Source organism: Rhipicephalus sanguineus, chromosome 6 (assembly GCF_013339695.2).
Source record: "Rhipicephalus sanguineus isolate Rsan-2018 chromosome 6, BIME_Rsan_1.4, whole genome shotgun sequence".
In the NCBI taxonomy this organism is placed as follows: Eukaryota; Metazoa; Arthropoda; class Arachnida; order Ixodida; family Ixodidae; genus Rhipicephalus; species Rhipicephalus sanguineus.
In genome coordinates, this window is record NC_051181.1 from 29750370 (window position 1) to 29777252 (window position 26883).

At 49.3% G+C, this 26883-nt stretch overlaps 1 protein-coding gene across 1 annotated transcript; it reads right to left on the reverse strand.

Annotated features, from left to right (window-relative positions):
* Nucleotides 1-249: 249 nt before the first annotated feature.
* Nucleotides 250-24113, reverse strand: LOC125758825 (cytoglobin-2-like). Its single transcript, XM_049416467.1, has 3 exons — nt 23896-24113; nt 15540-15777; nt 250-357 (listed from the first exon to the last, which is right to left on the reverse strand). The coding sequence occupies exons 1-3, from the start codon at nt 24111-24113 to the stop codon at nt 250-252; spliced, it is 564 nt and encodes a 187-aa protein (XP_049272424.1).
* Nucleotides 24114-26883: the final 2770 nt, after the last annotated feature.

A 26883-nucleotide genomic window follows, 5' to 3' on the forward strand; every position in this document is an offset into this window, starting at 1 on the left:
ATGGAGAGGAAGCTTTCAGAGTCTGGGCTGAGGTTCAATTTCAACTACCTAGAGGAGGGTTTTCAGAGGGTACGAAGGCTGCCTGCCCTCTTCTACGCAGATGACATTGTCCTGCTGGCGGACAATGCTGCCGAGATGCAGGCTCTGCTTGACATCTGTGCACAGACAGAGATGGGTGGAGCCGGGATGAGCGATGAGGGCCCTGGCCTTGTATCAGGAAGGAAATATGGATATTGCTAAGGAGGCTTTTCATGACAACTCCAGGGGCAGCGGGCTACTGTGCGAGGCGCGAAGAGGTGTACTTGGGACACACTCGCTGCGCGCCAGGTACACTGCCGAGCTTGACACGATGTGCCCCTTGTGCCAGGACGCAGAAGAGACAATCCGGCACATTGTGCAAGAGTGTGCTGGCCTAAGGCCTGCGATACATGATACGCAGAACTCTGGCACCTCGGAACAAAACGCGATGGGCGCGACAAACGACAACAGCGCGTTGTCAACGGCTCTCGATTTTCGCTCATCCGGCGAGCCACCAAGCTGGGAAGCGGTGGAGGCTACGAAGCGACGGCTCGCATACTGGTGAAAAAAACAGGTCGAGCAAACGCGCGCGGCGCGGCGTTAGCGCCGGCTATGATGCGCCGAGGGTGCATCGGACTTGACCAATCTTTTTCTTTCCCTTTCTGCTTGCGCTTTTTTAAATTTCTTCTAAATTTAACCTTCGCTGTGTTTTTTCCTTTTCCTTTTGCCCGATCCGGCTTAGCCCGTTGGTCTTCCGCTCCAAAGGGAAGATGCAGCAGACATCATCATCATCATCCGTCCTCCTCTAGGAACTTGTCGAGGATTCTGACTGTGTGTATGACCTGGGTAACAATCCATTCGCGGTGGTGTTAGAGATATCGGGAAAGCTTTCTTTTTTGCACCGATTGTGGGTCGGTATAGCAGCAGCAACACGAATACAGACAGCGTAAGCGGGACCGTGAAAAGAAGAGAACGCGTCGAAAGGTCGTGATTCCAAGGAAGAACTCCGCCGTCAGGAGTCGCTCACGCCGGAGAAACGAGCGGAAAGGCGTGTATAGCAGCAACACAAGTACACCTTCACTTGTAAGCCTTCCCCATATGTGTGTTGCGGGCTCACGAATTTTTCGCTACCTTATTTATGTTATTTTTGACGTAAAGGAAATCGCTAGGCGTTTTGCGGCGACTGCTTTTCTGCATACAGTGTTAAAAGAGCCCTGCAGCCAACATTACGCGCGTTTATTGTCAGTTTGCTTACACCCTTTCTACTTTAGATTAAGGACTCGCCACGATATACAACCAACAACATGCGCCGTTATGCTGATGACTGTCGCCGAAGCATTAGAAAAAAGAACTAATAATACTAAAAAATCGGCAGATCCCACGTACCGTGGGAATCAATGTTATGCGAAGCATGCGCGGGAAAGTGACTGTGGTGTATTTTTTCAAATTTTTTGCCTCAATCTATGCACCAATGAAAACACGCGTACAGCTGCACTCACATCTTGCATTAGGGAGTATCGTAATCGTCGGAAATTTTTTTAAGAATCAAAACATCCATATCATCGGGGCCTGCAATGTCGAAACTCCGTTATCATTGAAAAAAAAAAAAAACATGTCGCAGTTTCGTAGCAAGAATGAAGCAATGAATGCAAAAGCGACAAACTCGAATTTTATATGAAGTGGGACTAGCAAGTAGATCTTTTAGATCCAACCGCGCGTAACCCTGCAAAAGGCAGGGGTAAGGGAATATGGCCGCTAACGAAGCGGTTTTCGTGCTGTCTGTCGTCTCAACGCAAAGCGAACGGTGAGGGCACAGCACGTTATAAGGGTATGCGAGCTGTCTACTGATGTCTGTCGATATAGCGCTCGGGGCTGCGTCCTTCTGATAAAAGTAGGATACTCTACTGCCACGCAGCGGGCCCAGATTGAAATCCCATTCGATCTTAGAATTTTTTTATCATAATTGCGCGATAGCTGTTACGTACTTTGGCGGCGGCGGAAAACTACGGCGCCAAAAACGGTTGTCGTTCGTGATCTCATAACAGCTTTCACTGTAAAAACTTGAGGGCCCATGACAGGCCCGTAGCCAGGAATCTTTTTCGGGGGGGCACTTGCTCAGTACCTTGACAATTTGAGACAAACACCTATATTTATTATTTCTTTTTGGTAAAAACACATACTTAACAGAAATTTGGGGGGGGGGGGGGGAGGGCTGGCTACACTCTTAATCAAGTCCTGGCTAACGCATGCCCTCTAGGCGGGACGCTTCAAACTCAGGAAAACTCCCGGCTATAGTAGGGATTCGAAAAGGAGTTAGCCGTGACAAGTGTATATAAAAAACGTGCACCCTTCACCGCCGCCTTATAGACGGCCTGCAGTATTAGTGGGCGCGTCGGTGTTGGCCGCGTAAGTGAGAATCCTGGCTACAGCTCATCGTATGCTCCGCGTGTTATACTTGTCGGCGCAAGCGTCGGTGTAACGCATGCGCCGACCAGCGTCAGCCGCAAGGCGAGCTATGCTGCGAGGAGGTATATACGCATGGAGCTAACTACGCACCCTCTCTTGCGTGCGTGAGAGAGAATAGGGCTGCTACGCTCTCCGTTGCACACTCCGCTTCTGCTGTTTTTGCGGGAAGGAGGTAAAAACGAGAGTTCGCAGATATTGTGCGATGGGAAGGGGTTGCGTTTTTGGCGCGAGTGGTTAGTTTTAGCCAGAGCCGTAGTTTTAGCGCATTCTACGAAAGCGGCGGATGTTTGATAGGTTGGTGTGGTTCGTTGAGCGTGCCGCGTGAGCCGGTACTCGGCCGTCATGGAAAAATTCTCTTATCTCAACATTAAGGGGGTGTTGCGAGGACATAGCGACATCCCTTGCACGTGAAATGGCTACACGCAAGCAGTTGCAGGATTACACGACGCTTTCCTCGCGCCATTTCTGTCTCGCTGGTGCGCTCACTGCGGACACAGCCCGGCGCATCGTACCCGCCTGGGTGAGTACTGTTCTTTCACACATATGCTCGTGCTGTTAGCGTTCACATTGTTGCATGCTTGCGCTGATATATATGAATGACGGTATGAGCTGCCACAATATTCTTTTGATGGCTTTTGAAATAACTATACGAGTATGCGTACGAGTAACTATACGAGTATACGAGTACTTATCTTTGTTGTAATCGTCATCCGTCTCTATAGTCACGCACGTGGTGTCGTGCTGGTCGCATTTATTGTGAACTCTCATTACAGTCAGAGGGCTTTCGTCGCTCTTGACAGGTGTCACTGAGAAAATCACTTCGTGTTGCTTAACAAGCTGTGTAATTTTAGCTCTCGCATGACCTTCTTATTATTCGGCTAGCAACTGTCCTCTGCATTTATGGTTAATGATACAATGCGGCAATCAAAGGAAGCATATTTTTTGCTAGCAGTTGAATGATGTTAGGACATCCTTTCATGGTAGGCCGTTATACTTCGCATTTACATTTCTTTGATTACCTTTGGGAAGCGGAAAAGTTTTTCCGCAATCAAAAAGTAATAAAACTGCACTTACGAGCACCGAAGATGTTAGTACCGTTTCATTGGATCAGGCGCTCATAGATACTAGCGGCATCTCTTGTTTTTAGCAGGAAAAATCAGCAATTTGGCTTTCTGAATAGCGACGGTCTTTAAAACGCATTTTGCTGCCTAATTCCTAAAAAGTTTTAAAGCCAGCCTCATTCATGCTCGTGAATACACTTGCGCATTTATTGTGCCCCTTCAATGACTTCTGTGGTTTCGGGTCACATTTGCCCATTGGTCTTATGCAGTGCCAAGTCAACTGTGGACAAGTACATCAGTGCATCATGCACCAGCTGTGGTGCCTGTGAAAACTGATGATCTCGATGAAGGTAAAGTAATGCGTCGTATGTAATTAGACGTTAGCTAGTTGATGGCATTTTCGTTCTCTCATCCATCATTTCATGCAATGCAACAGCGATATATAACCGTGGTTGTATAAAAGTACTGTTGCTTTTGTTGGCAGCTTATTATTTATGTTGGATTGCTCATTGTTAATGTTACTACAGAGAAGTGAAGTGCATACAGCAGTCGTAGTAAGGGATATAATTATTGTTCATCCTCGTGATAGTACACAGAGAATTTGAATACCTTTGCAGGTGACAAAACCTTCTGACACAAGAGCCAGGCGCAATTTTATCGAGCAACTGGCAAGGAGCGCACACCTTGCAGGTTTTCCAGCAGTAGCAGCAGCAACACCGGCCGTGGCGTTGTTTACAATGCCGTAACTGAGCATACGATCTTTCTTTTTGTGTTTTTTATTCAATTTCTTTTTTTTTTTGCTTTTCACTCCCATCTAAATATCGCTGCCGAGCACTGACCTGCAGCAGCGAATTAATTTTTAATCATGCATTGGCTGCTACCATTCAAATATTCGCCGTGACTGTCATTCACCTGGTATGGAAGAAAATTCGTTTGCGATATTGTGCTGTTGCAATATTGTGCAACCAAATTTTAAGCCAAGTTTGCCTGCCACTTTATTTAATTAACGAATGAATCGTGAGTCTGTTGTAAAACTGTTTTCCTTGTACGTGATTCTCATCAAATTGCGACTGTGCTGTAGTTTTTACTTGCAGCCGGCATTCGAAACAGAGCTTCACTTTTAAGAAAAACTGGAAGTTTCATGGAGAAGTGCAACGAGGTCAAAGTCATACTCGGTCAGATGTGCAATGCCCGCATGTATTTCGTGGAGATCGATGAGTATTTCTGAGGAAATCATGCTAAGCTTTTTCTCATAACTGTAGTAAGTTTATGGTAAAAACACTATTAGAAAGCTTCATTAGCAACTTCTGAAAACACTTTCATATTTGTAACTTCTGTGACGCTGTCTACACAAAATTCGTCAAGGTGTATAACAGATTGAAAACGTCCGTGTTACAGTTTTTGTGTGATGGGCAAAACACCAGGTGATCTAAGAACACAACGTCGCATGTATCCTCTGCTTTTCTTTTTTTTTTCGTCAGGATGATATGACATCAGCCCGCCCATCGCCTGACCGCAGAATTTGGAGGGAGTACTACAAACAAGGCGTTCCTACTGCGATCAAGTGCAAGGGAATGTGAAACTTTCGGCTGGCACACTTCTAGAGAAAGCCCTTATTGGTGCTTGACGATGTACTATATTAAGGACCTCACATATCCAACTGTGTATTCTCAATACTTCGTCTTGTCCTGAGTATAATGAACCCAGTTATTTCCCAGGTGTTTTAACGGCAGGAAGCTGCTGAAGACATTGACAAGATCAAAGGTATTCGTTAAGCACCAGAATATATTTGTCCGAAAAAAACATCGGATGGCACGTTTGTCGTTTCCTTCAGCGCTGAGCATTGCTTTAGCGCTGTTTGTATTTTTTTACAATAAATACTTATTTTACACGTGAGCAGTACCTGTTTTCTCGCATGCTTATGCACGCTAGACACAGCAGGTACTGTTGAACTGTGAAGCTTGTATGGTCCGTCAAGTGATTCTCAAATGATTCCGCTGAACGGTACATTTATGGGGAACGCAGTGCGCCCATGCTTTAACCACCGCTACTAAAAAAAAATGATGCGAATTTTTATACGCATGTCTAAACACACTGCATGCTTATAGTTTCCAAGCTGACTGTTAATGGTCAATCTAGGTACCTATCAAGGGGTAAATGAGCGCAAAAACGCTCCTATGTGATGTAATCGGTTCACGTTAAAAAATCCACGTGGTTAAAATTAGGCAGTATTAGCATACGCTACCCAGAGCTTCGTGTGCACAGTTTCTTGTGTTTGTTGCCACTGCATATCTGTCAAAGACTAGACGCTTGTGTACGCACGTTACTTTCCGAATACAGTATAGCGTACGTGCCCAGCCATCGCAACGTCTGCGCACACAATTCTAAAACTCTGTTAGCCAACAATCAACCACTACACGGCGTGCCACTTGACGTCAAGGGAGTACGCATTACGGATACCGCAACCTCTGCTTTCTTCGTTCTTGTGCATGCCACAAACACACAAAAAATAATAATGAATACGCTGGATAGGATCAATGGGGGATTAGTGAAGAGACCTTCGTACTCATTTGACATAAAACAGGCTGGTAATGATGAAAAACAAAATGTTTCCTTGGACAAATGCTCGAATCGTTTGCCGTGAAATGTATATATCTAATTTATTGCTCTATTATTAGTAACCGCATACTGTCGAAATCAAATGCAGGCAGTAGAGCTTCCACGAGGTGTTCTAGATTTCGCAATACCATTCACTCTTTTCTCCTAAATCCGCGGTAGGCAATGTCTAAGTCTGGAAAACAATATTTGCATAATTAAATTACCATCCTCTGGAACGTACATATGTGCCAGCGCGAAGTGCGCACGCCTGTGGGTGTACCTCGTAATAACACCGCCGCATTGGCTAAAAAAGTTCAGAATTCGTTAAACACCCTCATGTTCGACAAATGGCCACTCTACGTTAACTTTCTTACGATAATATGTCATAATTTAGCAGTTTCAGTTCCTCGCAACGACTGCCACACTGAGGTGCAACCGCTTTCTATGTGCGCAATAAAAAAATCCGCGCAAACTCTGCAACACTAGAACCTATTACTCGATGGTGTCAAATTTATTTCCCATTAATGCACCACTCTACTATGTTCTGGATTTCTGCTGTACGCAACGCCTCTCAGTAATCCGCACATAAAAATTAAGTGCGTGTATACGTAAAACACTCCAAAAGGCTATCCCATGCAGTCTAGCACAACAAACTAACATTCCCCAGGCGCGTGCGCTTGCAAATGCAGCTGTGTGGATGTAGCTCGTAAATGTTTGCGTGTTCAGCCGTATTAATCACGGCGAGATTTGTCAAACATTGCTCAAAAGGTCAGACTTGTACACAGTTAGGCACTGCATGCCCATGAAAGTGCCGGTCGCCCCAATACTATACTTAGTACATTGCATGGACTCGGGCTTCCAGAAAATGTTTCAGTCAATTATGTGAAAAATATAGCATCATCCAGTGTCATTTTAGCGCGATCTCAGCTTTGAGACGAGTATGAGGTGATTTAAATAGCGCGGCGGGACCGCTATATCAGCGTGAATCTAGAAGTTCTCAAAAATATAGCCACTGATGGAGACGTAACAGAACGCCACAAATATTTCTGCGATAAGTGCTGCCGCATATAAGATCCAGTCCATGTTAGCATCATATTCCTGCCTGCGCACTGCCAACACCACCTACACTGTTGGCACTGCGCGCCTGAGAACGGCAAACGGCGAGCCGCGTCTCCAGCGTGCAAAGCACAATTCACCAGTTACGTACGTCGCGCGAGTGGCGTCCAAAATAAACGGCATTTCCTCCGGGGCGCAGTCCGCCGAGCGACCGCGTAGCTGCATGCATTCAGCGCCAGCTCCTCGCTTCCATGGTCGACGCAAGTGTCGGCCACATTATTCATTGAAGCTAAAATAATGTCTACTGGAATAGTGTCATTCATTTGAGGGGAAGCGACGTGCACTATCCAACGTTTAGAGCCAAGAGGAGTTCCTTTGCAAGTGAAGTTCATCTGCAGTGCGTGCACGGCGCACCGCACCTGCTCGGGCGTGTTCGAATACTGTATATATTGCCACGCCCGCTTCTGCTTTTATTTTGATGTGTTCGAGTTTGACCAGCAAGGACTGTTATCAACGCTCGACGCTGGCCCCGAAGCAGTGTTCGAGAAGCTTCACGATTCTAGTAGATCGTTTTGTTAAGATTGCGCGCCGCACGCGAATGTTCCAGCGTTGTCGAGAGATAACGCCGCCACCAGCGATATTGCTGGAAAGTTCCACAGCACCTGTATAAAAGCCGACGCGCTTGACCGCTTGTCAGTTGATCGACGGACGACGCCCTGTTCGCCGCTATCATTGTACAGCGTGTATTGCTGTAGTTCTATTCTGATTTTCCGGCCACAAGTTCGGCCAAATAAACAGTTTCATCCTGCAAACGCCGACTGCTGTCTTCGTCGACGTTACGACCACGTGACATCTGGTGGAGGTGCTGCTTCATGATCCGGACGCCACCGCGGAGCGCTGACCCAAGCCCAAGCCGCGACGAGGACGACGGCAAGGAAATCCCGGATCGTCGAACAAGCCGCAGGCAGAAGGGACTGCAGCCAGAGCACGGGCTCCTTCCCGAAAAACCCAGGCAGCCGCAGATCTCAACATCGACCACAGCGACGATGACCGACCACGTGCAGCCTGCGCCAATCCTTTTTCGCCAGCCCAAGGAGCCACCCACCTTCCGCGGATCGTCGTTCGAAGACCCGGAAAGCTGGCTGGAAGCCTACGACCGAGTCGCCCTTTTCAATTCCTGGACCAATGAAGACAAGCTACAGCATGTCTTCTTCGCCTTGGAAGGACGCAGCTAGAACATGGTTCGAGAACCAAGAGCGAACCCTGACAACATGGGACATTTTTCGCAGCAGGTTCCTGGCAACATTCACCAGCGTTGTCCGCAAGGAGAGGGCCGAGGCTCTGCTCGAAACCCGCGTGCAGCTGCCAAACGAAAACGTGGCACTCTTCACAGAAGAAATGACGAGACTGTTCCGCCACGCAGACCCTGAGATGCCCGAGGAGAAGAAAGTTCGCTTCCTCATGCGAGGAATCAAGCAGGAGCTGTTCGCGGGACTAATCAGAAACCCACCCAAGACCATCCAAGAATTCCTCGCGGAGGCAACAACAATCGAGAAGACGCTCGAGATGCGCACTCGACAATACAATCGCCGCGCATTCCAAGACAGCGCAGCAGTTCACGCCCTCGGCTCCGACGACTTGCGCGAAACGATACGAGCCATCGTGCGAGAGGAGCTGCGAAAGCTCGCACCTTTTACACAGCCCGAAGTGACGTCGATTGCGGACGTTGTACGCGAGGAAATCCAACAATCACTGGGTGTTCCTCAACCGGCACCGCCGCAGCTGCAAGCAATGAGCTATGCTGCTGCAGCCCGACGCAACGCCCCCCCTCCTCGCCCACGTCAAGACGCCGCGCCGCCCCAGCAGTTCCGCCGCCAGGCGCCACCGCCGCCACCACCGACGTCATACCGCCCGCCAGCCGGTCAGCGATACGCGCCGAGGAAGACCGACGTTTGGCGCGCCCCCGACCATCGTCCACTCTGCTACCACTGCGGAGAAGCCGGCCACACCTACCGCCGCTGCCATTATCGACAGATGGGACTGCGTGGGTTCGCCGTCGACGCGCCGCGTCCACAGCAGGGGGAACGACCACGTGACATCGCCGACTACCTGGCAGGAGCGCAGGGGACCCCCCGAGGACCTTCCCGATCGCCGTCGCCAGGCCGCTACGCCTCTCCCCAACGCCGACCATACACTGGCCCAACCCGGGGCCGGTCACCTAGCCCGCATCCGGAAAACTAAGGGCAGCAACCGATGGAGGTGCGGTTGCTGTACGACGAAATACCGAAGACCCTCCGCCGCCGACGCCGCCGCCACGACGAAGGCTTCAGGACACGACGCGAAGCCCTGACGACGAAACCTCGCGGACCGAAGTAGACCTGACGACGCAACGTGGAAGCAGCGGAACAAACCGACGTAGCCGTGACCCGACGCCACGACCTAACTGCAACGCAAGACGACGAACTAGCGACCTCGACGTTCTTATCGACGGCCACAGCATCACAGCCCTCGTCGACACCGGAGCCGACTATTCTGTCATCAGTGGACCGTTCGCCACGAAGCTGAAGAAAGTTAGGACAGCCTGGGAAGGCCCCGAAATCCGGACAGCTGGAGGTCACCTCGTAACCCCGGAGGGAATCTGCACAGCGAGACTCACCATTAACAACCGGATTTATCCCGCGAACTTCGTAATCCTGCCGCTTTGCTCGAGAGATGTCATCCTTGGTATGGACTTCTTAGGCCTTCATGGTGCAATCATCGACCTGAGGTCTAAGTCAATAACACTGTCCACGGAAAAGGCACTGCCGCCGCACACCCCGACAAGAAAGCACGCCTTGAATGTGCTGGAAGACCAGGTCACCATTCCCCCTCGCTCCAGCGTCATCATTTCCGTCGGCACTCAGAAAGCAGCAGACCTGGAAGGCGTTGTTGAAGGCGACCAGCACCACTTGATTAACCGCAAGATTTGCGTCGCAAGAGGAGTAGCAGAGCTGCGGGCAGGGAAAGCAACAGTTATGCTCACGAATTTCAGCAACGAGTACAAGCACGTGAGCAAAGGCACGACGGTCGCCTACATCGAAGAAATCGTAGAAGCCAGCAATGCTTTCGGCCTCACCGATTCTCCCGAGCCTACTCCGACGAATAAAGCACCGCAACCAGCTTTCGACATCAATCCCAGCCTTCAGAAGCACAAACAAGAACAGCTCAAAACCCTGCTCTTGCAATACAAGGACTGCTTTTCGTCGTCGTCAAGAATTCGGCAGACTCCCGTGGCAAAACATCGCATCATAATAGAGGAAAGCGCCAGACCACTCCGTCAGAGCCCGTACAGAGTTTCGACGCGAGAACGCGAGGCCGTGAAGAAACAGGTCGACGAAATGCTACGCGACGACATCATCCAGCCGTCGAAGAGTCCGTGGGCATCCCCGGTGGTGCTAGTGAAGAAGAAGGATGGGACTCTACGTTTTTGCGTCGATTATCGTCGCCTGAACAAAGTCACGAAGAAGGACGTGTATCCCCTTCCCCGGATAGACGACACCCTGGATCGATTACACAACGCAAAGTACTTTTCGTCGATGGACCTCAAGACCGGTTACTGGCAAATAGAAGTCGACGAGAGAGACCGAGAAAAGACTGCTTTTATAACACCAGACGGCCTGTTCGAGTTCAAGGTCATGCCCTTTGGTCTTTGCTCGGCACCTGCGACTTTTCAAAGGGTTATGGATACAGTACTGGCCGGCTTGAAGTGGCAGACGTGTCTCGTGTACTTGGACGACGTCGTTGTGTTTTCCTCAAACTTCGACGAACACCTGCGGCGCCTTGAAGTTGTACTTCAAGCAATCAAGACCTCCGGACTCACCTTGAAGCCTGAAAAGTGCCGCTTCGCGTACGAGGAGCTCTTGTTCTTGGGTCACGTAATCAGTAAGGATGGTGTTCGCCCGGACCCGCGGAAAACAGCTGCCATCGCTGACTTTCCGACGCCCACCGACAAGAAGGCCGTACGCCGTTTTCTCGGCTTGTGCGCCTATTACAGACGTTTCGTCAAGGAATTTTCACGGATCGCCGAGCCACTGACGCAACTCACGAAGGCCGACGTCGAATTCAGGTGGGAAACGTCGCAAGTTCAAGCATTTCAAGAACTGAAACGACGCCTGCAAACGCCTCCCATACTTGCGCATTTCGACGAATACGCCGATACGGAAATCCACACCGACGCAAGCAGCGTAGGACTCGGCGCCGTCCTTGTGCAAAAGACCGACGGATTCGAAAGGGTCATCAGTTATGCTAGCCGGTCGCTATCAAAGGCAGAAATCAACTACTCCACAACAGAAAAGGAGTGCCTGGCCATCGTCTGGGCTACATCGAAGTTTCGCCCCTACCTCTACGGCCGGCCCTTCAAAGTTGTGAGCGACCACCACGCCTTGTGTTGGCTAGCTAACTTGAAGGACCCTTCAGGTCGCCTCGCACGGTGGAGCCTACGACTTCAAGAATCTGACATAACCGTAGTTTACAAGTCCGGAAGAAAACACTCCGACGCTGACTGCCTGTCCCGCGCCCCCGTCGACCCACCGCCGCAGGACGACACGGAGGATGACTGCTTCTTGGGAACCATAAGTGCCGAATACTTCGCCGAACGACAGCGAGCGGACCCAGAACTCAGGGGCCTTGTGGAATACCTCGAGGGCAGGACCACCGTTGTTCCCAAGGTATTCACGCGAGGACTGACGTCGTTTTTCTTGCGCAACGGTGTTCTTCTTAAGAAGAACTTCTCGCCGCTTCGAGCCGATTCCCTTCTCGTAGTGCCCTCGACATTGCGATCAGAGGTCCTCCAGGCTCTGCATGACGACCCGACGTCTGGACACCTGGGTGTTTCTCGCACGCTCGCAAGAATACAGGAAAAGTACTACTGGCCGCGCCTTGTCGCCGACGTAACTCGCTACGTCAAGACCTGCCGGGGACTGTCAGCGACGCAAGACACCGCCGAATAGGCCAGCCGGACTTCTGCAGCCTATCGAACCACCTCGACGGCCGTTCCAGCAAATTGGGATGGACTTACTGGGGCCGTTCCCGACGTCCAATACCGGAAACAAATGGATCGTCGTAGCTACCGACTACCTCACCCGCTACGCCGAGACAAGGGCCCTACCTAGAGGCAGTGCCGTCGAGGTAGCGAAGTTCTTCGTTGAGAACATCCTCCTGCGTCATGGCGCCCCAGAGGTCCTCATCACCGACAGAGGTACGGCGTTTACTGCTGACCTAACTCAGGCAATACTGAGATACAGCCAAACAAGCCACCGCCGGACCACAGCGTACCACCCACAGACCAATGGCCTCACCGAGCGGCTAAACAAGACCATCGCCGATATGCTGGCCATGTATGTCGACGTCGAACACAAGACGTGGGATGCCATCCTTCCGTATGTGACCTTCGCATACAACACGGCCATGCAAGAAACGACGCAAATGACGCCGTACAAGCTGGTCTACGGAAGGAGCCCGGCAACGACGCTCGACGCAATGCTACCAACCGCCACCGACGAAGACGACCTCGACGTAGCCGCCTATTTGCAACGCGCCGAAGAAGCTCGACAGCTCGCCCGCCTGCGCATCAAGAACCAGCAGAGGGTCGACAGCCGTCACTATAATCTTCGACGACGCCACATGGAGTACCAACCCGGTGACCGTGTGTGGGTCTGGACGCCGATACGCCGACGTGGGCTCAGTGAAAAACTTCTTCGGCGATACTTCGGGCCATACAAGGTGCTTCGACGTCACGGCGCTCTTGACTACGAGGTCGTCCCGGACGGCATTACGAACTCCCAGCGACGCCGCGCACGACCTGAAGTCGTCCATGTCGTGCGCCTTAAGCCGTTTTTTTGCGCGTGAGCGACCCTGGAGACTCTACTTCTTCCTTTGTTATTGTATGCACTTGTTTTTTCCCTTTCCATGTTCTGTTGCAAGCATCGGGACGATGCTTTTTCAGAGGGGGGCAATGCCACGCCCGCTTCTGCTTTTATTTTGATGTGTTCGAGTTTGACCAGCAAGGACTGTTATCAACGCTCGACGCTGGCCCCGAAGCAGTGTTCGAGAAGCTTCACGATTCTAGTAGATCGTTTTGTTAAGATTGCGCGCCGCACGCGAATGTTCCAGCGTTGTCGAGAGATAACGCCGCCACCAGCGATATTGCTGGAAAGTTCCACAGCACCTGTATAAAAGCCGACGCGCTTGACCGCTTGTCAGTTGATCGACGGACGACGCCCTGTTCGCCGCTATCATTGTACAGCGTGTATTGCTGTAGTTCTATTCTGATTTTCCGGCCACAAGTTCGGCCAAATAAACAGTTTCATCCTGCAAACGCCGACTGCTGTCTTCGTCGACGTTACGACCACGTGACAATATGGCTGACAATACCACGATTATCAGCGCATGTTCATCTCAGTGTGTAATTATTGCGGGGAGAGGGTCGAGCCAACGACGGTAACAGGTAAAACATCCTGGCATATGAGCGTGAGCGGTTTGTTCTGAAGCACGGTCGACTACGGCTTCAAAATAAACTGAATAGGCTTAGTGACGATATCGGCTCGGCCTGGTAACCATCGGCGGTGAAGCGGCCAGCGACGTTACTGAGAACACGGTGATTCTCCGTCGGTAATCGGCTACGTCGGTGTGCGGTTGCGTGGATGGATTCCGAGCACACGTTCCACAGCAAGCGAATCTTGACGTTGAAAACTCGTTCAGTCCACGAAAGGCAACAGGCTGACGGCAAACATGAATAGAACTCGGATATTATGCACGCCAAAACTCTTTAAATGTCACTGAAGCGCCAGTGCCAAATGTATGCGGAACAGTTTTATCTTCTTTACCAAGCACGCAAATTCGCTTGAAGCATGCTCCCAGCAATAACTTGAGTGACGCCGTATATAGTTTCACGAATGTCATTTAAAAAAGTGTCTCCTTACGTATCAGTGAACGCTACACGCATAATAACGACCTCCACTGCACTAATACGCCAGAGCGTGTAGCGACACATTGGGTGCATATAAACCTCCGTACTTTTATCACTGTGGCCGCGGCGTGACGTGGTGTTGTGGTTAGCGTACGCGCTTGCAGATCGAGTGTTCGCGAGTTCGAATCCGCGTGTGTTCATTGTGAATTTTTCTGTGGTTTACTTCTGATTGTAATATGTGTGTATGGATTATGTTTGTCATAAAACATGTGTGTAAGTCACCAAATACCCCGAATACAGCTTAAAAGGTGACCTAAAATCTAATTTTTTTTCGCCGCTTCGTGCACCGCCTATAGCTAGGACGCGCCGCAGCTGGGACGCACCGTAGGTAGGACTCCCCGTAGCCAGGACATCTGGTCACGTGGAACGAGGAGATGTCTATAGGCGGCCTTCAACTAGCCGGGATTCGAGACGAAAAATCTCCGGCCTATATCGAGTCCCGCCTATGAGATGAGCCGCTGAGAAAGCTATTACGCCGAGGGACGGCTACGGGTGGCACCGCCTACAGGTTGTGCCGGCTAAACAGACAGTCTATAGGCGTTAGATTTTTCGTCTCGTTTCCGGGCTATAGACTGCCACTTTAAGCAGGACTTGATTAAGAGTGTACAGGCCTGGCTCTTGAGCTTCGCCTTCAAGAGTAGAACGCAATAGCGTGATCGGAACCCAATCGCAGTGTCTTCTCCTTCGCTTGCCAGTCTTCGCTTCTCAGTGGACAGCTCTACTGTGCCGTCTAACAGTGGCCGTTTAAAAGTCTCTTAGAATGCATGTCTACTGCAGGTGCGGTTGGGAAGTGTCCACTGCGCCATAATTCATCATATTGCGAATCAGCGAGGTACCCACTACGCGTCCGAAAGGCAATACGCGCCGCTGCAGACTTTGTTGATGCTGTTGTTGATTAATTATGTCTCAGCACTTTATAATGGGGTGGCCTCTAAACCACCCCCTCGTTGCGAAATTGAGATAGTGATACGTCGGGTGCAGTTCTACCCTTCCGCAAAGCAATATTACACGCGTGAAAGGTGCTCCGCGTACTACACAATGGTTGCCTCGCGGTTTTTCTGAAACAGTTCTAAGCGTTGACATCGTTCTTTGGTAAAACACCTGACTGCCACGCAGACGGCCTGGGTTCTATTCTTATTCATTTGCATCTGTCTCGATTTTTCGCTCGCAACCAACGAAACGGGCTCTTTAACGCTATTGCGTCAGAAGATGCGGGCTTTTGTCCGCCTTACTTCAATGTCTCATTAGTATTGCTATGAGCACAGAGTTTATAGGCGGCAAAACGAACAGCTACGTTAGCTGAATTTAGCGTGTCCGCTGTATAGCTTACGTACGTCGAATAGCTTTATCCACGCCGCGATGACGTCCTGCGTGAATTGTTCGGGACAGCGCGTCTGCATGGTCTCCAGAATCACGTGCAGTAGGTGCTCGAAGTGCTCGGGCTTCAAGCCCGGTTTGGCCGCGTGGTTGACTGCAGTCTTGCGCACCAGTTCAGTCATCACGTCCAGGTCATCAAGCGTGTCCAGCACAGCCGCAATCTGGTGGCCCACGGCGTAACCGTGCGCCCGGAACCTGCGAGTGGGCTGACCTGTAGGCACCTTCGTTTAAAATAAGTTTTGTTGGAGACACTAATTTTTGTTGGAGAGAGCAGATCGAAGCGAGTGGGCTGACCTGTAGGCACCTTAGTTTAAAATAAGTTTTGTTGGAGACATTAATTTTTGTTGGAGAGAGCAGATCGAAGCTGAAATCAACGAGCAGCTACAGGGAGTTCAGTTATGGTTTAAACGAAATCACCTAAATATTAATACAGACAAAACTAAATACATGGTCTTGCACTCCAGGAAAATACAGCCTGGTTTTGGTAGCTCTAATTTAGATTTAGAGTCGGCACTGTTGCAGCGAGAAACGACGTTTATATATTTAGGTCTCATGTTTGATTCAAATATGAACGTGTGACAGCCATGCGAAGTTATCGCATGGCTGCCGCACGGTACTAAACTACCGAGTGTGTTTAAGCGCAGCCATTTGCGTACCCTATATTTCGCATTTGTGCATAACTATCGGAGCTACTGCATAGCATCGTGGGGCGCCACATGTAAAACATAATTGAAACCTCTTATGCTTATGATGCGCTGCAGGTAGGCACGGACCAGAAAAAACGAGGAAACAGCGAGCGTGTCCTCTACAGCCGTAAACGTTTCCTCATTTTTTCTGGTCCGTCTCTACCTGCAGCGCATCATAAGCATGAAGACGTACCAGCTAGCCCCTATTGCCGCCTTATTAGCATAGAACCTCTCAGCCACTTGCAAAAGAGGGAAATAAGAATTCCTACATTTTCAAATCGGACGGATTCCAGTAAACCGCTGTTCCAACACATGCGCGTACTTCCGCTTGACTCTGTTCGCGTATTAAGCACTGCGGATATAATATACAGAATAGTAAAACATGACGCCCCGCTACCACTAAGCGCTTTTCAGTTACCGGTGCTCAGCACAACAGCTGCGACAAACAATTGCTTTAATTTACCGGTTGCTAAAAATGTCTACATTCGGCGGCTAATAGAATTTCATGGCGCTCTTACTTGAAATGCTATACCGGCCGATGTGAAAGCAGCACACAACTTTTCGGGGGCCATGCAGCGTTTTATGTTAGCTTATAGTGGTGTAGTTTGATAAATAATCTATGCGCTTTTATTTGTCCCTAAGAGGGAACTGTGTAATCTAGTATATGTATTTATTCCTCTTCCGTTTGTCCGTGTTGGTACCGTTTGCTCAGTTATGCGCTCTGTATAACCATTCGTCCTGAGACTAGCCAGTCAGGCTATGGGACAAAAATTGGGGGACGCTTAAGCTTCGCCTTTAAGAGTTGAACGCGATAGCGATATCCTGTCCCTAGTGCGCACTTCGAACACTACGACTGTCTAACAGAATGCGCGCACTAAGGTGTGTGCCTTATGTAATGGGTAGCATGCTTTAAACCAGGAGCAATTATGCGCGAGAAACTTTTTCGAAGTTGCGATGCACCCACTACGTCGTCTTAAGGGAATACGCGCAGTAATTTGTGTACCTTTTGTAATGGGTGGCTGTCTTTAAACCACCAAGTCGTTATGATATTGACGTGGTGTAACGCCCGATGGCAATGTACGCTTGTACCACGCAATATTACTGCGATATTACATCTCGTACTGTGACACCCGTATACAGGACGCGTATTTTTGGGAAGCATGAAACTGACTTTCAGTGCAGATCCAAGCAGAGGCGTGGCTGTGTGGTAAAACACCTGCTTGCCACGCAGACGGCCTGGGTTCGATTCTCACTCGAACCGAACATTTTTATTATTTATTTTATTTGCACGGTCAAGATGATGATTTTTCGCTCACAACCAACGGTGCCGACGCCGACGGCGGAATTTCTGCGATACGAGCTCTTTAACGCTATCGCGTGAAAAAACTTTTTAAATGCGAAGCATTTCTTAGCGAACCTTTGGCACTTTGAGCGTTTCTATCTATCAGCCTAGGTCTGGGGCCTCTCATGATTGCCTCCTTACCATGGTCTAGATCAAATTTCGCCTGGGAGGGTAAGAGGATTTGACGAATATTACCGTCGGGTCATGACATCAACAACGTGAAAATCCTGTCGCGTACGTCGTCGAACCCTTTCGTCCAGACACGTGTGGCACATACCCGTTTACCACGGGCCGCTGTGTACGGGTATGCGCCACAGGTGATTGACAGTTTCTTTTACCCAGTAACGCCGAGAAGAGATATTGCTAACTGAAATTCGAGAGCGTTAAGAAAAATCGACATCTGCGGTGTTGACCCGACGAATGGAAAGAATAAACATTAGGATCCCAGCAGGAATCGAACCCAGGCATTCTGCGTGGCAATCAGGTATTCTACCACAGAGCCACGCCAGGTCTATAGACTGGTTTGTAAAAACAGCGTACGCAGGCTTAATGTCGGTGCAACGTCACTTGTGGTTGTGGTGCTGGCTATCTAATTTTACAAGAAAGCAATAAACACTACGTACGTACGACTACGATACAGGCGTCATATCAGATTAACGTCCGTGGTTCCAGTGTTGGATCCGCTTTTATAGCAGTGTAATAAACATTACATTGGTATTCCAATGACTCAGCAAGCTATTTTGAATCATTGCTCGACCCCTGAGGAATGCATTAACAAAACTTACGTATGACATTCACATGATTGTACCATAATGTGCACTTAGTGTCGATGATACTGCCGTATGTACTCTCCCAGGCAGCACACAACGTCGGGCCGATATTGGTTTTACGGCGGCTGTGCGCGGCCCCACCTCGGGCCAGCGTTGCCAGCCTTGCGCCGATATCGGCGGAGTCGTTGACTTTTGCCGGCAAAATTGGGCCGATTTTGCCGCCTTTCAGCCGATGTTGGTCTTTCACCGGCAACATTGGGCCGAGTTACCCGGCCCTCCGCCGTCTTCCCGCCGATATCGGCTTAGCCGATTTCTTTCACCGGCAACATTGGGCCGAGTTTGCCGGTGTTTTGCTGTTCTTCAGCCGATATCGGCTTAGCCGATTTCTCTCACCGGCAACATTGGGCCGAGTTTGCCGGTGTTTTGCTGTTCTTTCCGCCGATATCGGCTTAGCCGATGGCTTTCACCGGCAACATTGGGCCGAGTTAGCCGCCGTTTTGCCGTACTTTCGCCGACATCGGCCGAGACGATTGTTTCAACCGGCAACATTGGGCCGAGCATGCCGTCATTCTGCCGTGCTTCAGCTGACATCGGCGGAGCCGATGGCTTATCGACGATGTTGGAACTTTCTTGTCTCCCTTCAGACAGTTATACATGCCCTGTTGAGAACGTCCTCCTGCGTCGCGGCGCTCCAAAAGTCCTCGTCACCGACAGAGGTACGGCTTTTACGGCAGAGCTAACGCAAACCATCATGAAATAGAGCCACACAAGTCACCGACGGACATCACCCGCAAGCGAATGGCCTCACCGAGCGGGTAAATGAAACCCTCGCCGATATGCTGGCAATGTACTATACGTCGAACACATGACATGGGACGCCATAATATCTTCCGCACATAACCTGAAGTTAACACGGCAGTGTAAGAAACGGCGCACATATGACGTCGTTCAAACTAGTTCACGGAAGCCCCTCAACGACGCTGGACGCCGTGTTGCCGGCCGTCAGTGACGAGAATAACCTGGACGTTGCGCTCTACCTTTAGCCCGCCGAAGAAGCCCGGCAGCTCGCCCGCCTAGGATACAATCGTAATGCAATAGAGCATTAGGCGCTTGAATATTTGTAGCTTAAGCTGTAGAATACCGCTACATGGATTGCTGTACTAGCACAAATAACAAAGTTCAAATATTGTACCGTGCTAATGCCGCACGTACGACTCGGGGCGCGAAGTATCGCCGACTGAACAGCTTGCATTCTCTTATTCGTTTCTGCTATGACAATGACTAACAACTATCACTAGCACAGTCACTTTTCTACCAAAAAAAAGGTGGTCTTTAGAAGAATAACTGACTGAAATTAGATGGCCACTTCGTTGACCAGTTGTTCAACGCTATCAAAAATGTTGAAACGTTATAACACATACCATTAACTTGATGGGCCAAATTCGAAGTACTTCTGTTTCGTAAATGTTTTTGCCACTGGTCGGCCGACTTCGCTAACGTATCCAGCATCAAAATTCACCCAAACATTCCCGCAGGAATTCTTTTAGCGGAAGAAGTTTTATGTGAATACTAATTCTGTGCATAAATCGAGCCCGTGATCATATTTATAGCGCTATATCCTTTCAGCCACTGAATCTCTGTGTTTACACATATTTACTCACGCGCGTGTTTGGGTGAAGCGTAACAAGCGCATTTGCTTCAGTGATGTCACATAATTTTACTTTATGAAAATAGTAAAAGCTCAGCAAGGCGTGTTGCTGAGCTAGTTGGTTCATTACTTGAGAAAAATAGGTATGGTGCAAAAAAGACCGGGCGAAGTGAAGACACGTTTTGTCGTTTGAATGTTTACAAATCAACTAGCCCACTGACCATCTTTAACGAACTGACAAACACGTGTTTGCCACGTGTTTGTCAGTTCGCATTTGCACTTCGTTGCCGTCCATTTTGCGACATACATATCTTTTTCAAGTAAAAATCTCGCTCAACAATTGCTTCCCACGTGCTTTCAGAAACAGTCGCATGAAATTATTATTATGGCACGTGAAATACGATGAAAAATGCGGCTCCAACGTGGTGTACGCAAAGTTTTCATGCAGCGACATGTGGCAACAAGTGATGCATTGAAAATTCGACGAACGCCTTTCTCAAACGGCATGCCCATAGACATGCTGGGGGGGATCGCACACCATTGTGGTAGGCTGAGCCGTGCTTTCAAGAAGGGAGAATTCGCATTTTTTTTTCGTCTTCTTCAACCTCTACCCCCCCCCCCCCCAACCCTCACTTCCCCTCGTTCAGCGTCATTGTCGCGAAACTCGCTTGACCAGGCAGGGTAGGGTAGCCGTCCAGACGGAGGGACAATCGTAGCTGCGGGAGCAGGTTTTTTTTTCACTCCGACCAGCAGAATTCTTCAAGAAGTGCGGTGTGTGGACATGTGTGGTGGAAAGTCAAAATCGTGCACGAGACGGATACGCGGCAGGATTCCGGCATTGTTTTCGGCAGAGATCACCGCAGCAAAAAACCAGTGGCCCCCTGCTTCCATGCTCACCTCATATAAGGCCGCGTGTTCACTGCTGTTACGTGTCATCAGATTTTTGTTCTCTTCTTATCGCGTATTCTCTATTGACCATCGTGTTTTGTGTATTCTGATATGGTGCGCTTGCATTTTTTTATTCGCTCGTGTTTTTAGCGATCCAACGGGCACACGTGAGTGGTTTTTATGCATGATTCTTTTCTGTTACAATCTTACCTTTAGATTAGGAATGCGTGCGTGTCTATCTTGTTTAGATGTAGAGTTCATGGGATCTTGTGGTACCGCTCGCAATGTTTCTCGCGTTGCGTGCAGCAGTTTATCCATCTTTTTGGCCCTTAAGATATCACTGAAAAAATTGCAATTCCCGCTTAAAGGATAACGCTAATTTAATTGCCAGTCATGCGTTGCGAATGCCTACCGTTCCTTGGTGAACTTAATAAACGTGGGGAGGGGGCGGGGGTGCTTCTCTTCTCGTAATTAGCTCACGCGTATACACAATCTTCTAGTCTAGTTGCCACTCTTAATCTCGCTTTTTCGGCAAGCCGCCTAACATTATCTTTCTTTTCTTCGGGTCCGTCTTTAATCCTACTTTAATGCTGCCTTCGTTTACATCTCCAGAATTTTTTTTCGTGATTCGGCACCGTCGTTACTGAAAAGCGCGATATCGTCCGCGAAACGCAAGTAGCTAAGATATTCTTCGTTAATCCTTATTCCTATTTTTGCCCGTTCTAGTTCTTTCAATATTAATAGTGAATGTGCCGCGCATAACCCTGAAGAGATTGTAACTCTTTGCATAGGCGTGCGCACAGTGGGGCAGGGGGGCGGCCGGCCCCCGTGGTCACCTAAGAAGAGGTGGGCGCAAGGTCTGCCAAACACATTGACTTAATAGGGAGGGGAGGCGCCGCGATGAACCTTCCCCCCCCCCCCCCCCACACACCCTCTGAAGGGGAACCCTGCTCACGCCTATGATTTTGCGCCTGATCCCATTCTCGATTAGGATTGTCCTGCTTTTTTTGAGGAATACGGTGGCTGTGGGGTTGTTTTAGATGTTGGCTACGGTATCTATAGATGTTTAGATATTCCTTTATGGCATAATTATTCCGGAACTGCTGGCGTGTGTTCATATCTGTGAATAAATTTGTGTTTATCACCTTGCAAATGTGTTGCTCCCTAATTTCTCAGACGCATGCGTAGTTGGTGCAGCAGGCCTTTCATCAATTTAGTTTTGTTTGAGACAATATTGACTTTCGTTCTCGGCCTTGCACGGTTCGACAGAATTGTGGGTCTTAATCGCACACTAAGCCATCAGTGGAGCAGTCGTTCTAATTAGGAAGCATTTTTCGAATATGGCACCAACGGCAGTCGATGAATGTCGTTGGGCCACGAACAGTATATTTTAACGCTGCTGACTTACAGTACAGTAACCACAGTAATACCGAACTGCCGTGGTCGGCACGCAGCCATTTTACTTTATAACACATGTATCAGCCTGCCTGATCAGGCTACTTTACGCATCGAGCAACTACCGCCGGTGTCTCCATATAAACTAGCTACGTGCCGACCACGACGGTACAGTACTACCGTACTTAACGCACGGTAAGCCACTATTGCTAAAACATAATAACGGGTGTAAACGGTCACGCCGGCGGCTACCCGACGTCGGCGGGGCCGACGCCGCGCCAGCATCGGCTAGCATACATAGGCCCAATGACGGCTTGCCATCATCGGCTGAATAACAGCAGGCCCGTCTCGGACCGACGCTGGCTAGCCCACGTCGGCCCGAAGCCGGCAAGCCCGCATCGGCCCGAAGGCGGCTAGCCGACGTCGGGCCGATGCGGGTGAAAGTAGCGCGAGCGTGATTTGCCGACGTGGGGCCAGTATTGCTGCCGTCATTTGCCGACGTTGGGCCGAGATCGGTCCAATGGCGGCGTGCTGCCTGGGTCTAACGTGAGGGCTGACGTTTCGTCGCGCCATAAGTTACCCTTTAAACGCCAGTGTTGTCGACGTGCCTAGTAAGCCCACGATGTGCACACAGCTACTAAACTTAGCAAAAACACGTCGATCGACCTCGTAACACTTGGCTCAAAGACATAAAATACAGCATAGGAAGTACTCACTGATTGCTTCGCATGAAACCGATTCCCACAATGCGTGGGATCTGCCGAATTTTTTTTCGAAATTTTTGTATAACTTGTTGAAAGTGACAACGAAAAAAAAATGCTGTGACAGCACGAATAAAAAATGCGATGTCGTGCCAACTGTTGTCATTAAAAGGGGGTATCGTGTATTGCGTTAGTTTCTGCAGTGAAAGGACGACGACAGTTATGCAGGTGTGCAAGGAACCTGTTCGCCTTTGTGGCATAGTGTTCAGCGCGTCCGGCAACTGTGCTAGGTGTTCGATTGCCCGGTCGCATAACTTAGTACCTCCTTTTGAATTTCTTCGGAAGCACCCGCCGTTTGCATTTATTGGCGTCACTTCCCTGACGGAAACGATGCTCGCCAATTATTGGTCGATCCCGGCGACTAATACTTTTGTGTTCATAGGTCAAATTGTCGTGTGATTGCCGCATGGAAGCCGAGAGGCATCTTTTACATTTAGCGTTCTGTTATATAAATTGCAATGGTGGCGGCGGCCATCCTGCAAGGCACTATTACGCGAAAGGTGTGTACGTGTATTACAGTTCTCTTTGACAGTGCTAGCCAGCTCAACTAGCGGCAGTGGAGCGTCAAGCATTACGCTAACCTTAAACTTCAACTCTCAATCACATTACATTAATCGCTACCGCACCGTGGGCATGGTGACCTAGATATTAATTTGGCAGGCGAAACGCGAGGCATTCAGATCTTTGCCCAACCGTGTTTATATCAGTTAGGAATAGTGGGCATTTTATTGCACAAAATGCAACAAAATGGTGGTGCCTACCGTATTCAAATTTCTTTTCTGTGATCTTGGCTCGCTACCGCACGTCGTCGTGCGGTGCTCACCTGTGATTGCAGACGAGATCCTTGAGCGGCAGGTCTCCGAAGGGCGGGAACAGCGGCAGATACGAAGGGTACCGCTGGAAGAACTCGACGAAGATCAGCACCCCGTAGTCTTGATTGGCTTGACAGAATGCCTGCCAAGTTTGACGCACATACTTCCGCTCCCGGTTCGTGAGGTTTGCACTGCCAGACGTTGTGGCCTTGCGGAGGCTGTTACCCATTTTCTTCTTTGTCCAAGCCTCGTGCGTCGCGTGCAAGCAGCACATCAGGTGTGGTTTTCCCCCTCTACACTTGTAACATCTACCTTCCTAGAGAGATCAACGACGAATTAAATGATTTGCACTCAATTAATGTATCACAAAAAAAGAAAAAAAAAGCCTTACTGGTTGTTATATCGCGGAGATCTTAGTCAAGCGGTCTTTTAAAACGAGGGACTAAATTTCGTATTTCCTTGTTTCGGAAGGTAGACGAGGGGAATCAAGGATGATGCTGTTCGTCGCGTTGCCAACATTTCAGTGGCCCAGGGACGAATAAAGAAAGAACAGCAGCACGGGTACATTCATGATGAGGTTAAGCCCGCTTACAGAAACTTCGAGGAACCTTTTTTTCCCCACAAGAAAGCAGGAAGCTTCTTCAGCAGGCGTTTGGTGTCTGAGATATTAGAGACTCAAGAATGCGTGGCTTGGACCATTCAATGCTGAACTGTGCGTACCTTTTCCGCGTACACTGAAAATGGGATCTTAATGTTCAAACCAATGTCGTGTGTTTGGACCTTCGAGGCCAGAGGCGACACTGTTTTTTTACCTTTGCTTCACGTAGCTCCACCGTCTCACTTCTGGTCTGACCCGGCCGCATAAACCAGAAGTTTCCGCCGCAATTATTGTCGCCTTTCTGTCTTCCTTTATTCTTTCCTGTCAGCTTATTTCTTCTGTTTACCTCCATAGCTTTCCAATAGCAAGGATTCTCCATCGCGGGTAACCTCTTATGTTTAAACCGTAATTGATAACAGCACCGACGACATGCAATGGCAAAGAGTTTCGTTTAGGTTTTCGTTAAGGTACTGCGAAAACGGCTGCGTTCCGGTTCAAGTCCGAAGTGCGAAAATATCGGTTCCAATCAGCACATATTCGTGTGCAGAACAATTGCAATTTGGGAAGGTAACTTCTTTTTTCTGTGCGCCACAAAAGACGAGCGTTTCTATTTTAGAAGGTCGCCATATTAGTACCTCACTTAATATGCTTTGTACGCAATGCTCCACGAAAGTAATCATCCCACAAGTTCGACCAACAATTCAGAGCCCTTCCACTACTGTGAAAAAGGAAGCCAGCCGCTGCGGCTGCACGTTCTCCCGCAGGTGCTTGACGGTCGTTTCCGCGCCCACCAGCACTTCTGTGCATGGTGGCACTCCTTCAATTGTCGTTGTTCTTCCTCCGAGCTATAATGACACGTGTCCGTCCCATAGTCAGTCGAAAGGGCAACTGCTGATAATAGTGTCACGGGTATGGAAAGGTGACTCAGGCACGGGCGCTGTAATGACACCGAATGGAAGAAGACGGCTACGTTGTTATAGTGGGTTGGGGTCTGGAGCTAGAGTGAGCCCGGCTAAGCAGAATTTTGGTGAACATGAGTCTCAGTTGTTATCTGGCTAACACAATAGACGAACCTGTCACTTCAACGAGGCCGATGTTTCAGATAGGTATGGAGATAGGTACGGGTATGGAAAGGTGACTCAGTCACGGGCGCTGAAATGACAATAGCGCTAGCGTGATCTCTACGTCACGAGACAAAGCGGCACAACGATTGGTGGGAAGTGCCGCCGCCGAATATCGCGACACTTGTGAAAGAGCCGTCGGCAGTGGCGAGGGGCGCCACAAATTGTTGTTCTACGCGTCTTTTGCCTACAGACCCAGTCAGCCAGAACACAGCCATGTACACCTTCGCTGCTAAACATGGTAACAGTCCAAAAATTAAGCTGCGAAACTGGTTGTTCAAAACAGTGTGACAACAGACCTCGGTCAGTAACTGCGATTACATACATTCATGGTGCGCATCACCGCTTCAGAGATTCAATGGTCGGTTTCTTTCACTTTCGTCGTCGTGTGCGCGCGCTCTTTTACGATGGAGGTCTACCAACTCGCTCAACTGGCTACTTTGCTTAAGGTAGACAGTTGCAGCCTTGAACAATACAAGTCCGCTTGTCGAAAAGTTGGCTCCAGCTACATCCCGTCTTGCAAAGAATTTTCACCGCTTCAAGATTCCCCGGAACTTCTGCCTGTTTCTGCTGTAGGCGCCTTTCCGCTGGTTCCCCCGTCGTGAGCACGCTGCGCCATCTCACCATCTACGGTCTCTTGCCCTTTTATACGTCATGCAATGACAGCGCCGACACGCTACACATCGGCAAGCGCCGCCGCCACGCTCTTTCCCATTCTTTACTACCAGTCTCCATTCGTGCAGACGTCAAGGCCGATACGAACGCGAGTCACCCAGAGTGCACCCCCTGCAAAAGCATGGGCTAGATGTAAACAACTTCGCTGTAAAATTCACTTCCATTTCCATTTTGTTTGGCTTTGCATCTTAAGCTGTTAATCGCTTTACTGTTCATTAGCACTAGTTATATTTAGTATTTAGCCAAGTAAATATGACATATAAAAGCTTCAAGCAGTCGTGTTTTTTACCTCTATCCCACTCTCCATGCATATAACTAGAGCCCGGTTTTTACTCATTTGTTTGGAAAGTGGAATTGTATGAACTATATATGACTACATATGAGCATAAACTGTTTCAGACGTTTTAATGTGCCCGCGAACAATGTCGGTTATTCCACAAAAAATCTCTCGTTCATTGGGATTCGTCTATTCATGGCTTAAGTAGTGAATTTGTGGCCATATGGCGGTGCCCTTCTCTGGTGACATGATTACTCCGCGCGTCAGTAAAAAGCTTTTAATGGAGCTAACGTCCTGCATCGGGTTCACATTTGCGTGCATTTATACT

What these genes read in the sequence shown, in the direction of transcription:
- LOC125758825 (XM_049416467.1), bottom strand. Translation starts at nt 24,113, where the DNA reads ATGGGTAACAGCCTCCGCAAGGCCACAACGTCTGGCAGTGCAAACCTC. An exon ending in GATCTCGTCTGCAATCACAG is followed by an intron (nt 15,778 to 23,895) that starts GTGAGCACCGCA and finishes GCCCACTCGCAG; the next exon opens with GTTCCGGGCGCACGGTTACG. An exon ending in CGTGGATAAAGCTATTCGAC is followed by an intron (nt 358 to 15,539) that starts GTACGTAAGCTA and finishes TCCTGGCACAAG; the next exon opens with GGGCACATCGTGTCAAGCTC.